This window comes from Elephantulus edwardii, unplaced genomic scaffold (genome assembly GCF_000299155.1).
Source record: "Elephantulus edwardii isolate Elephantulus edwardi_28Jun2011 unplaced genomic scaffold, EleEdw1.0 scaffold00031, whole genome shotgun sequence".
Classification (NCBI taxonomy): Eukaryota; Metazoa; Chordata; class Mammalia; order Macroscelidea; family Macroscelididae; genus Elephantulus; species Elephantulus edwardii.
In genome coordinates this window covers 611,431-625,012 of record NW_006399781.1, presented here as the reverse complement: position 1 = coordinate 625,012, position 13,582 = coordinate 611,431, and the positions used below count along the sequence as shown (strand labels likewise).

Here is a 13,582-nt window from a genome sequence, read left to right as displayed (position 1 = left end):
AGTCATACGTGTGGAAGACTCATAGGGTGAGGGAATACATTAAATGTCAAATGCAGGGGGAGCTCTGGTGGCCTAGTGGCAAGGAGCTGCAACTACAATCCCAGAGGCGCAGGGTTCGAATCCACCAGATGCTCTGCCGGGTAAGGAGGGACAATCTCCTCCTGTACCAGTCAGATCTGATTTGACGGTACACGCACACAAAAATAAAAAATAAAATTTAAAAAAATTTAAAAAAAAAAATTCTTGTCATTGTTGCACTACCATGTTGTGCCAGCCCTAAAAATAGATGCTCTTGTCTCTCCCCAGTTCGTAAGGGTAGTTCCCAGCTGGTTACCCCAAATTATTGACCTGTGAGCAGCAGCACAGATGGACAGACTGATGCCTGGGCAGAATGTGTGATCCATCCTCAAAGGCCCTTGGGACACTGAGAATCACAACATGTGAAACACTCAGCAAGTATCCAAGACACTTTCCCTGGCTTCTCAAAGTCCAAGCTTATCACTCCATAAAAATACAGTATTGGTTCTTTTTCACAATACTTTATTATAAAACATATGTTTATAAGTTTTAAAAACAGAAAATAAGGGGAGCTCTGGTGGCCTAGTGGCAAGGAGCTGCAACTACAATCCCAGAGGCACGCGGTTCGAATCCACCAGATGGTCTGCCGGGGAAGGAGGGACAATCTCCTCCTGTACCAGTCAGATCTGATTTGACGGTACACTCACACAAAAATAATAAAATAAAAATTTTAAAAAAAAAAAGAAAATAAAGAAGATTGTAGCCTTATCAGCAGTTTATAAACAGTTTGCTTTTGAGCCCTCTGCTCCTGTCTCTAATTCTCAAAAAGCTTTGCTAGTCCATGTCTTTCAGCATCAGTACTCCACCTGACAGAGATGCACAAAGTTCAGAAGGGGCTAGAGTGGGCAAGGTCTAGGGGAGGGGGTAAACCACTGGGATGGCAGAGTTTGGTGGGTGGAGGGAAGGGGGTGGAGGAATTAGGAGAGTTCCAATGAGGACCTGAAAGGATAGGGTGATGGCAGGCTTGGACCAATGCTGACAGATTTTATAAAGCATGATTTATATGAATGATTGTATGAAACACAATGGGAATGAATGAAATACAATGTATATGAATTTCATATGTAAACCAATATAAAATTATAAAAGAAAAAAACACCTAAACCAACAGGAATTAAGTGCCAGTTTGGGGGAAGTTTCTGGGAGATCATCTGAGCTAGCTGTAGGGAAGAGCTTCCCCAGAGGGTGTTGGCCTGGGAGAAACATCCAGACCAGGTCCAGGAAGAAGCCTGGCAAACAGAAGGAGGCATGAGTGCAGAGAAACCTGAAAAACTAAGTGGAAGAACTTGGGTCAGAAGGAATGTCAGCAGAGAGCTAGTGTTAACTGACGAGGCTAGACAGGAAAGCTGGATCAACACTGTAAATTCATTTGATGAGCTATGTTAGGAAAGTCTGGATGGCACCGTGGAAGATTATGAGACATGATCAAGCCCTGTGTTTTAGAAAAGTAACTAAGTGTTGTGTGGCAGACAGGCTGGAAGGAAGGCAAAATGGTCAGTGAGTGAGGAGGCTTCTGTCAGAGTCCAGCAACAGATGATGATGGCCTGAGCCATAGCAGAAAGCAAGGCTGTTCTGAAACTTGACACTAAAGATAAAGGGGACAATATTGCACTTTCTAGGCTAGTAGTAAGAAATAGCACTGCCAACCCAAAGGCAGGCAGTTCAAATCCACCAGCTGCTCCTCAGGAGAAAGATGGGTAATCTTCTCCTGATTTACAGCCTCCAAAAACCCACTGGAGGATCTGCATCGGTTCTGACTTGACAGGATGCGGTAACAGTAGCCTGGGACACTAAATACATGCTAGTGCTGTCAGTGACAGTTTACAAGTTGCTAACATATTTAACAAGGTCCAGAAAAGATTCCAGACTAAGATGGGTAAGAAGGAAAGGCTTGGACATCTACTTCAGCCAATGAAAACTGTATGGATCACAACAATCTGATGCCGTTATACATGGAATTTCCATGGACTAAGGGAATGATTCGACAACAACCTTTAACTGAGCTCCCATCCACAAAAACAAGAATACACAGAGGGAAGACAGAATTCAGTGCACACTCATCCAGATCCAATCTGAGCTGAGAACACAAACTTCCCCAAAAAGGCTTCATCATGGTGTGCAGATGATGATAGAGCCAGCATCATCACACCAGAACTCTAAACATGGGACAACGTTAAAAGTCATAAAGAGACAATGGGTAACTTCTTTATTTTATTTTTTTAAATTGTGATTCTAATGAGAGTTTACAGAAAAGTTGGATTTTCACTTATTCATTGTTACACATTTTTTGCCCTCCCCACCCCCACTGACTTAAAAAAAAAATATTTACTCAAGGAGTAACTTCTTTACTGTTAGTTTAGAAAAGTAGGGCTTTAGGATTCTATCTGTAACATCAATTTCCCCCCCTTTCTGAAGCCCTAAATAAGAATGGTAAAAATTGTTTTGTTTTGTTTTCATTTGTTTGTTTGTTTTTTGTGACGGGCAAAAAAATTGTTTTAAGAACATAAAGCTCAACCACAAAATCTAGAAAGCTGGAATGCTAATGGCTAAATGTTGAAAGCCCAGGGAAAGGGACAAGCCCAGGACAGAAAGGAAAGCCAAGGTCCAATTCGACAACCACTCCCAAAATTTCCAAAAGGTTCCAGCACAGGCAGCTCCAAGCCCCTCCAAGACAGGATAAAGCAAGAACTATAAGGAGGCCAATGAGTGGAAGTCTCTTCAATGCAGAGCCCACATCACTCTCCACTGTCAACCCAGCCTGGACTCAACCACGAAGGAGGTCTCAGGAGTGCAGAGAAACATCTTGGGACCATAGGCTAGTGAGCTTAATTGAGAGGATGGGATATTATCCTGAATTCACAGAGATTTTAAAAACCTATTTGTATCAGCCCAGATTTGGTCAGAAAATAGAAACTAGTTATTTCAGACAGGCAGAAGAGATCATCCGGGATGCTGGGCTATATGAGGAAGAATGTTGCATCAGAATTAGAGGAAGATTCATCAACAACTTGCGTTATGCAGATGACAAAATCCTGCTTGCTGAAACTGTGGAGGACCTGAAACACTTACTGTAGAAGGTCAAGGATGAACAGCAATGACACCAGACTGGAGACTAAGGTATGCCTGATCCGGGCCATAGTCTTTGTAATTGCGGGCTATGTATCAGAAAGCTGGACAGTGACTAGGGATGACAGAAAAAGAATTGATGTCTCTGAGCTGTGGTGCTGGAGAAGAGTGTTAAATATACCATAGACTGCTAGGAGAACAAAAAGGTTTGTCTTCGGGAAAGTGAAACCAGGCTGCTCCTTGGAGGCAAGGATACTGAAGCTTCATCTGACATACTTAGGGCATGTTGCAAGGAGGGACCAGTCCTTGGAGAGGGACGTCATGCTAGGGAGGGTGGAGGGACAGTGCAGGAAAGGAAGACCCTTGACGAGATGGATCGATTCAATGATTGAGGTAATGGTTATAGGTGTGTCTGACACAATGAGGTTGGCACAAGATAGAGCAAGGTTCAGGGCTCTTGTACATAGGGTCGCTATGAGTTGCAAATGACTTGATGGCACAAAACAACAACAACAAGGATTTATTACAAGGTGCTTGAGGCTTACCAACTCATTGGCAGGGCTGTGAAGGCCAAAGTCAGAGAGAAACCAATTATCACTCGTGTTCAGGAAATGGAGCGTTCAAGCGTCATAGGAAGGATACAGGTGGTCTGAGCTCCTACACCACTGAAGACACACGGAAGCTACTAGTTCCAAAGCCCAGGCACCAGCAACTGAAGATAAGGTATAATTAAAAACAAACTGATTTCTATATGTTTATATGTCAAGACACTGAAATATAAGGTTCCTTAAAGAAACAGCCTGCCAGATCACCTCATAATGAATGTCAGCGAGTATCTTATTTATCTAGTGCTGCTTATCACAGAAATAATACATCAAGAGGGCTTTAACCAGTATTTCTTCTGTCTCAACTTCAGAAGCAGGAAGTTCAAATTCAGGGTGTCAGCTGTTGGGGAAGGCTTTTTATCCATGTCTACCCTAAGGAGGCAAGTCCCTTTCAACATCCGTGGGACCAGGGTCCCTTGGAGGTCTCCGTATGTCTTGGCATCAACTGTCTTCTGGGTCCATGAGGTTCTCTGCTCTCAGCTCTTCCTTCTTGGTGGTAGTCAGTTCCCTCCTTCTCCACTCACTTGTATCAAAAGATAAAGGTGACGCAGGCCATGACTTCCTTAATATTGGACCAGAGCTATGATTTAATTAAGGGTATGGATCAAGAGATGAATTGCATTGGGAAAGTCAGCTGTCAGGGACCTCTCTAAAATACTGAAGAGCAATGATGTCAGGCTGGAGACTAAGGTGCACCTGATTCAGGTCATAGTCTTTGCAAATGCACGCTATGCATCAGAGAGTTGGACAGTGAATAGGGATGATAGAAAGAGAATTGATGCCTTTGAGCTGTGGTGCTGGAGAAGAGTGTTGAATATACCATGGACTGCTAGGAGAACAAACACATTCATCCTGGAGAGGGTGAAGCCGGCCTGCTTCTTGGGGGCAAGCATTCTGAAGCTTCATCTGACATACTTTGGGCATGTTGCAAGGAGGGACCAGTCCTCAGAGAGGGACATCATGTTTGGGAGAGTGGAGGGACGGCACAGAAGAGGAAGACCCTTGATGAGATGGATCAATTTTGTGATTGGGGTGATGGGAGTGAGTGTGTTGGGAGACGGTGAGGTTGGCACAGGATAGAGCAGGGTTTAGGGCTCTTGTACATAGGGTCACTATGAGTTGCAAGTGACTCGACAGCACATAACAACAACAACAACAATGGCATCTTATCCTAATTCACAGATGAATGCTGCTCTTAACAGATCACAGCATGGAGGATGAATACATCATCATATGACTAACAAATTACATAATTACATAATTGACAAACCACAACCAAGCTGACACATACACAGGGGTAGGTAGATGTCAATCCTCATATGCACACATACGCACAGCCTGTCTTCCCATTAGCTTTTAGAACTCAACTGAAAGTCATCTGAGGAAAACCTCTTTCATGAATACTGATCTAAACAAAAATTATGACCTGAAGAGTGATGGGAGGATGGGATAATGTGTAAGAGCAGTGAAGCAAGGGTGGGGCAGAGGTAGATGACAGAAAGTTTCATTTTCTGAAAAAATCCAAAAGTCGTATAAGCTTTAGAGTTACAACAATAGTTTCAAAGTAATCAGATAAATAAGTTGTGGTTCTGTGGATAGAGAAAAACCAGTATTTCATAAGAAATGCTGTAGAACTTTATAAGCCATAGGCACAACGTTGATAAAAATAAAACCTAAGATTAATAAATAATATCAAATTCAAATTCACCAAGAAGGAGGTGGGGAAATAAGTAGGGCTGAAGTTGAGGAAGCAGCATGGAGCGTATCCGAGAAGGTGGAAATGATACAGGATAGGCCAAGGTTCAATAGATAAATAAAGGAGGGGATTGTGATCACCTTTGGAAATCACAACTGTCTTTTACCTATGAAAGAGTTAACAATTTCCACCACCAAAAGCTCCAAATTATTCAAAAGGAGTCCATCAAACTCTACATATTCACCTACCCCTAACTGCACATTTGATGGCTGAGCCAAGATAAAGATAACAACCAAGTTTTCAACCACCACGAACGTGAGGCAAAAATAAAGCTGCAGTGAGATGAGTTATGTGACTGGCGTAACAAGTTGTACTTTTGCTGCTGAAACTTGATTTTTTATTTTCCAAGTGTGGCCTGAGAACCCATGGTAACTTCTGATGACCCTTCAAGCCATTTGCTGAGAGAGAGTGAGCTATTTTCTTGACACACAGAGAAGTTACAGAAGTTAAGAATTCCTTACTTGTAATAGGTTTCATAAAGCCATAAATCCCCTGCTGACAACTAGTTAATGTGGTGCCTTGTTCATGTTCTTTGAAAAACTCAAAAGTTTTCATGGCACTATCCATATGTATGTATGTACAGAAATGACCGTGGTTTGGGGATTACAAATACACTATAGCAAGCAGGCAAATTCCCAAACACAGAATCTGCAACTAACAAAATTAAACTGTATGTGCTTTTTTCATTCTCATTCTCTCATGATCACATGCTCGCATTTCTCAGAAGTGACATTACCTCGTTGTGACATCATCTGTCTGGTAGCTAACGGAATAAATGTTGGATTCTCAAATTTTCCCAGATTTAATTTCTAATCTAGTGACTACTGATAGGAACCACTGGGGATGCTGAGGAATTGTAGAAAGATCCTCAGACTTGCCTGCTTGAGAGAAGAGAGCAATAGTTATCTACTGATAATCAGCTCAATGATTCACTCGTGGACTGGCTTTCGTTGCTTCCCTTTGTCACAACTCTACTTTGGTCCCTAGGATACCTTTCCAAAATTAACCACATGTGCCGAGGTCTTTGTTTCCATCTGCACTTTCAGTTGCCCAACGCTAAAATAAGACACAGCGCAAGTTCTAAACTGCTGGCGGAGTTCAAACTGCTCATATTAGGGTAGGGCCATAATTAGCACAAGAGAGGCACAGCTCTGTACCAGAATCTTACGCTGGCACAAGGCTCCACACCTTGAACTTCTTGTTGCTGTTGTTGTTAGATGCCATCCACTCCAGTTCATAGTAATTCTATGTGCAACAGATGGAAACCTTGCTTAAACTTGTAACACCCTCATGGCCTCTGCTCTGTTTAAGGTCACTGGAACAGTCACCGTGTCTATACAAACCAAAATCAAACCCATTACCATCAAGAAGACATAGTGGCTTCCAGACACCGAACTTTCAGTTAACAGGTTTACTCTCCTGCACCCCAGCATTCACTCACACCTAGCAGACGCTAAAATTAGGAGTTAAATGAGTAGCAATTGTGGGACAAGTTGGAACAGACTCCTAGCTGACCCTCCAGCAGGTTTTCAGAGGTGGTAAATCACACAGGAGGAGACTGTCCATCCTGCTCCTGAGGGGAGACTGGTGGAGTCAAACCACGTGCCGTTCTTTAATTATAGCATCTGGCTACAATAGCTCGCTAAATGAGCAGAAGAAAATAAAATTATAGTAAATTATTAAAGACACACTAGGATTAACTGATGCTATCTGATGCAGACGCTGATATTCCGAAGAATGAATTTAAGACCCAGAAATGAGCATGAATGCTGAGGAACCAGAAATTGGCCTTCCTGGAGATGAGAGCTAGAAACTGAGGTATTGTCGTTGTTAGGTGCCATCGAGCATGATTCATAGCAACCCTATGAGCAACAGAGGTGAACCCCATTAGATCCTGTGACTTCCTTATCATCTCTCACACACTTATGTCAATCCAGCTCCTTGAGAGTCTTCCTCTCTTTCCATGACCGTCAATCTTTTCTAGCATCATGTCCCTTTCCAAGGAATAGCAACATCTAAGTATGTGAGATGAAGCTTTGCCTTCCTTACCTCTAATGTGCATCTTATTAAGGCCATGGTCTTATCAGTCACATGCTGTGCATCTGAGAGCTGGGCAATGAATAAGTATGACAGAAGAATCGATGCCTTTCAGTTGTGGTGTTGGAGAAGAGTACTGACTATCCCGCCGACTGCCAAAAGAACACACAGGTATGTCTTGAAGTAACTGAGGTGAGGTGGAGTAAATTACATTCAGATGAAGGAGAATCTCAACAACCATGGAGGTGAGAGTACATGTGCATGAAGGTCTATGAAGGCTTATGAGTAGTATGAATTGAGACAATTTCTACACTTAACACCATCAAATTTTCCACATAAACCAAAAACTAAACTCCCTGCAGTCAAGTTCATTCTGACTCACAGCAACTCCATCTGACAGAGAAGGCTTTCCAAGGCTGTGGGTCTCTGTGGAAGCAGATTCACACACTTCCCTTGCAGAGCAGCCAGTGGATTTTAATCACCAACCTTTACTTCGCAGCCAGGCACTGTAACTACTGTAGCACCAGCTCCTAACTTCCTACACAACACCTAACAATCACATTTCCAAGCTTACAGTTCTGCATGACTCTTACTTTCTGTCTTTAATTCCATCCTTCCATTTTCCTTCTTCCCTTTTTAGTAAATGCACACCCCAAGAAGCAAACCCACAGCCATTTAATCAATTCAGACTCACAGTGACCCTACTGGACAGAGCAGAACTGCCCTAGAGAGTTTAGTGGTAAGAAGCTGTGCTGCAATATCAAAGGCACATGCTTCAAATCCACCAGCTGCTCCATGGGAGAAGAACGGGAAATCTCCTCCCGTGTGATTTATTGCCTCTGAAAACCTACTGAAGGGTCAGAAGTAGGTCGGTTCCAACTGGAGGGCACACATTACCATCAACCACCATAGGGGTTCCAAAGCAAAAATCCTAACAAAAAAGGCTGCCACAAAGTGGTTGGTGAGCTTGAACTGCTGGCCTTTCAGGTCACAGGTAAACATGTAACCATTATGCCATTGTGCCAGCGCTCCTTGCAAATATATATATATATATATATATATATATATATAGTAATTACTAGTTGACTGGGCAAACTTTACATATGAGCTCAGTTAATCCCCAAGGCATCCATATGAATTTTTAAATTTATTTTATTTTAGTACTGTTGTCATTTTAGAAATGGGGAAACCGGGATACAATGCAAACTCTGCCTTCTTTTACCATTCTCCATAATCAATGAAGTCACCACATTCTATATGATAATCCACATAATTTTTTCCAAATGTTTCCCATATGTATCCTTATGATTTTCAGGGTCTATAATATGATGTGATTTATACATTCCCCAAACATTTACTGAGTTCCCATTACAAATAAATCACTAGGCCAGTTCCCGGAGGCCTAAGATGACTAGAACAAAGGTGAAAGTCCCTCCTACCAGCAAGGTCGGCAATTCGGAGCCACCCAGCAGGAGAAAGTCCTGGCAACTGGCCCCCATGAATGTTAGTCTAAAACATCTCATGAAGCAGTTACTCAAAGGCATCTAATAACTCTTTCGGAAGGTCAGATTCCAGAAATTATAAGTGGTCATGTAAACGTGTTGTCACTTGATAGAGATACTTAAGGCTCTAGGGGTGGCAATATGGAAATGATATACTTTAATTAAGAACCATTTTAACAAACACTTGAAAACTTTCCACTGGGAAGATTTATTGACAAGATAAGCCAACATGGATGGAGGGAAGTGAACCTAAAAATCCACTTTTAAAGGTAGCCCTGGAATGAAGCCAAAGAAGTAGACAGGAAAAAAAAGAAAGAAAAAAAAAAAAACAACACCCAAACTCTCACTTATTCAAAAATAACTGTTATTAAGCACCTGCTCTGGGCTAAGCTCCAGAAGTGGCAAGAAAGGCAGAAGTTGTCCTGTTCAATAGTCCACAAAGGTGAACCACAAAGGCGGTCATGGGTGCCTTATTCAAAGCAGTGGCTGTGTTGGTTGCCATTTATCTATTTTGCATCATAGTGACTATATCCACACTAAGTGTTGTCTAATCCCATTCCATTCCCATGATCCTTGTTTGAGTCTATTTGGAGGGCTTTTGTATCGACCTATCTCTCTCATTGAGGGTTCTCCTTGTGTCTGCTGACCCTTGACTTTACCAAACATGATATTCTTTCCTGATGTTAGGCACTGTAATAAGAATTTGTTGATTCAGTCTTCTTCCTCCAGCACCACTTTAAACATATCATGTAATCTCGCTTTCCGTAAGTTACATTATAAAGTCAAGATCCTTTTTCAAGTATTCAACTCCTCCATCATTTCCTCTCCACTTAGTTCTGACCTCACCTCTCATTACTTTCCAAATCAGTCTATTTCTTCCAAATATATTACAGGCAAATTATAAAATATTTACACTTTATGTGTTTGCACATGCAATTTCTCCTGCCTAGAATGCTGGTCTCCTTTATTTCCATCCATCTTTACATTTAACCTTTTAAAAAATTTATTCAGTGAAAGGAAGATTTCTCCTTTTTTATTCATCTGATTCTAGTCTCTTCTCTGTCACAGTCACACAGCACTTGTAGATTAGATTAAAGACTGCGGTTCCTAAAACCAGGCGTGTATGTTTTGGTGCCCAGCAGGTGTTTAATCTAACCTTAGTGGATTCTTGATGTAGTGTTAAATTAGTATCATTAGGAAAGATCTCCAATTATCGTACACTGTACTTTAAGAAAATTTGTTATGAAAACCTCCTTTCTTTCCGAAACACAGATAATGAGTCATACTGATCTACCAACCTTGTAAATAAGTCCAGCCTTCCCCAAGAAACTACTGAGATATGAATAAAACCAATGTTTTTACACTGAAAAAGAATAATGTCTAGAATAATGTTTGGCACAGTATGACCCCAATAACTATGTGTGTCTGAGGTTGAATTAAAAGAAACAGTTTTGTTTTTTCTTTCCTTTTTTCCCCCCTAAAACTTGGCATACACTCTATAATATGGTAAAAATTGCTAACAACAAAGCTTGCAAGCAGAACTCAAAGAGTAACCCAAAATAAACACAGAGAAAGGCATTCTACTAATAATACATCCTGTGCAAGCCTAAGAAACTTTGGTCATTTTTTCCTTGTTCCTCCAGGAATTCACAATCCGTCATTCCCCTGCACTCTCAAGAGCAATTAGTCGGAATTACTCCCAGTGCTGGACACAAAATCTGAAAACGGTATTTTAAAATATCTAGTGGACAAAAGGATTGACCAGAACTGCTGATATTAGATCTTATGTAGTGCCATAACGATGCTAACTTTAAAAAAAAAAAAAAATTCACTTCACTCTACACAAATCTTTCTTGAAAGAAAAAAAATCAATAACCAACGAATAGCTGAGAGTTCATCTCCACAATTGTCTAGGGTAAAAGAAAAACTAAATACTGTAGGTGTTGGGTGCTGTGGAGTCTTCTGTCAAGTCAGAACTGACTCATTGCTAACCCTTCTGCAGGTTTTCAGAGACTGGAAATCAGGAAAGGAAATTGCCCATCATTCTCCCAATGAGCTGCTGATGGATATGATCCACTTGCCTTGGTGTTGGCAGCGCGACTCCTTAAGCACGAGGCCACCAGATGTCCCTAGGATACTAATTCTTAAACTTTAACCTGTACCAAACGCAAAATGCTTTGAAAACAGCCAACCCAAACCATAACGTAATAAAGGACGCCTGGGAAAACGTGCAGCTCATTTGAGGTTTTTTGCTTTGTTTTTGTTTGTTGACTTTTTTTCCTTCCAACTCCTGTACATAAATGGATAAATATATTTGTCTATTGTGAGACCTGCCTCAGTTGCTGCAATCAATGCACCTCCTGAAGCATGGGGATCTGGTCGGTGACACATGAGATCTACAGTGTGTGGATAAAAATAGCCTGGTCCTCAAAAAGACATGATAAACGCCAGACAGCTGAGTCACTTTGAAGCCCATTCTGACTCCCAAAGGAGCCTTTACCCTCTTTTTCCTACTCATACATACACATAATCAGGTGGAAACCCACCAACGGGCCCGGCTGGAAGGCAGTGTTGGCTCTTAACTCCCCTCTCCAATATGCGAAGTCAAGAGAGTTGGAACGGAACTTTTAATAATTTATACTCGTGTGTATACGTCTAAGTGACTCAATTGGAGGCAGAAGGGGGAAGACATAACCCAGTAGACCCCGATATCTCTGCTGCCCGCGTGGAGACAACCCAAGGGGGGGGGGGGTGTTAGTTGTTGTTTTAACATCGTGATGGGGAGAAGAGTGAGGAGAAAATAGGAGGTGAAGGAAGGCTCAGAAAGGAAATCGGGCATGTCCCGGAGTGGGAATCCCAGGGCCAAGCAAATGGTCGCGGGAACTGAAAGGGCTGTGAGTCCAGGGGGAGTGTAACGCCTCCACCCATCAGCCCTCTGCCCGCGCCTCGGGGAGGACACGCACGGTCTGCGACGTGTGGGGAAACTCCGGGAAGTCTAAGATTTGATCTGTCTTTCAAACGTTGGCGGGTGGTGGGCGGTCGGCTGGGAATCCGAGCCCTTTGGGCTGGCACAGAGAGCCGCCCTCGCGCCCCACGCGGGGAGAATGCAGCGCCAGGCTCACCAAGTCTCTGCCCGACTGCAGCGCCCCGGAGCCAACTCCGCGCCCGGAGGAGGAGGTCCCCGCGGCCACTGCGCATCGCCGCCCCCGCCCGGCCCCGCTTCACGTGCCGCAGAGTCGAGTCGGGCTGCTCGCGGCTCCACGGGCCCCCCCGAGCCCGGCCCCGCGACCCTCCCGCGGGCGCCGCGAGCGCGGCCGCGCCTCACTCACCGGCGAGTCGTAGGAGAAGGCGCACTCGTTCTTGTAGACCCGGTCCCCGGACCTGGGCACGCGGATCGTGGGCATGTGGGGCACCAGGAGCTCGCCGATGTCGCCTGCAGCCATCTTCCTGCTGCCGCTGCCGCCCGGCATGCCGAAAAGGGCGCCCCGGCGCTGCATGGCCGCGGCGCGCACTCGAGCGAAGCCGAGCGGAGTGGGGCCGGAGCTCGGGGTCGGCGGCGGGCGGCGAGCAGAGCCGAGCGGGGCGGGGAGACGGGGCCGCGGGGCGGGAGCGGGCACCGTGGGCCTGGAGCGGGCGCGGGGGCGGGGGGACGTTGCTATTTTTAATCCAATGGCGAATCGCCGGCACAGCTGCAGCGTCAGGCGGGGCGCTGGGGAGCGCCAGCCGCAGCGCGCCGGGGAGGGGGCGCCTGCGAGGGTCCTGGGCTCTTACGACTCGGCGCGGGGGCTAAGGGCCAGGGTCCTCGGCGCGGGAGCGGGGTGGGGTCACTCGGAAAGGGGGCGGGCGCTGGGGACACCCCTCGCTCACGCCGGAAGGTGCCGTGCGAAAAGGACCACGGTGCCTCCTTCCATCGTAAATCGTTAGCCAGGGAAAAGGGGCAACTCGGAGGCAGCCAACACAAAGAGCAGGATTTTAAGGGTCCTAAGAAACCCTTGTTCTGTTAGTTGAGAGCAGTTTCGCCGGATTAGGTAGTGGTAACATTTGATGTGCAAAATCTGCAAGCTGACAGAGGGCCCAAATCTAAATTTGCCCTTTGCATTTCAATGTTGACTGACTCCTCACTTTTTTTTTTATATCAAAAGCTCAGCGAATAGGGGAAAGTCCAGTGAGGATGGAGGTATATTCTACAACCGTAAAGATGAGGGGTACGTTTTTGGAAGGGTGCTTCCAGGTCAGTATGTTTTTAACCAAGAGAAAGACTTGTCTGTGTATCTTTATCTTTGGGACATAATCTATGTGTTTTTAGGTACCGATGTCGAACATTCAGTACCGTGATTTAGGGACCATTTGTGCAGACAGACATATTCCTGTCTTACTTTATAATGCAAAATAAATAATGAATGAGGTTGGGCAGAGGAGTGATACAGAGAGCAAATACCTCAAAAGCATGCTCTCATTTTCTTAAACCCTCAGAAGCAAGTTCAATTCTATTGCGTTTTCTTAACTTCAGAACTGAGCAACCCCTGTCATTTAATGAA

The 13,582-nt window shown here is 44.2% G+C and overlaps 1 protein-coding gene across 1 annotated transcript in view; it reads right to left on the bottom strand.

Moving 5' to 3' along the window:
- The window catches only part of USP13 (ubiquitin specific peptidase 13 (isopeptidase T-3)), a 203,905-nt gene extending 191,299 nt beyond the window's left edge, over positions 1–12,606 (bottom strand). Inside the window, exon 1 of the mRNA XM_006884032.1 lies at positions 12,374–12,606. Within this exon, the coding sequence (XP_006884094.1) occupies positions 12,374–12,541 (168 nt within the window). The 5' untranslated portion in view covers positions 12,542–12,606. The remainder of the gene's footprint in view (positions 1–12,373) is intronic.
- Positions 12,607–13,582: the final 976 nt, after the last annotated feature.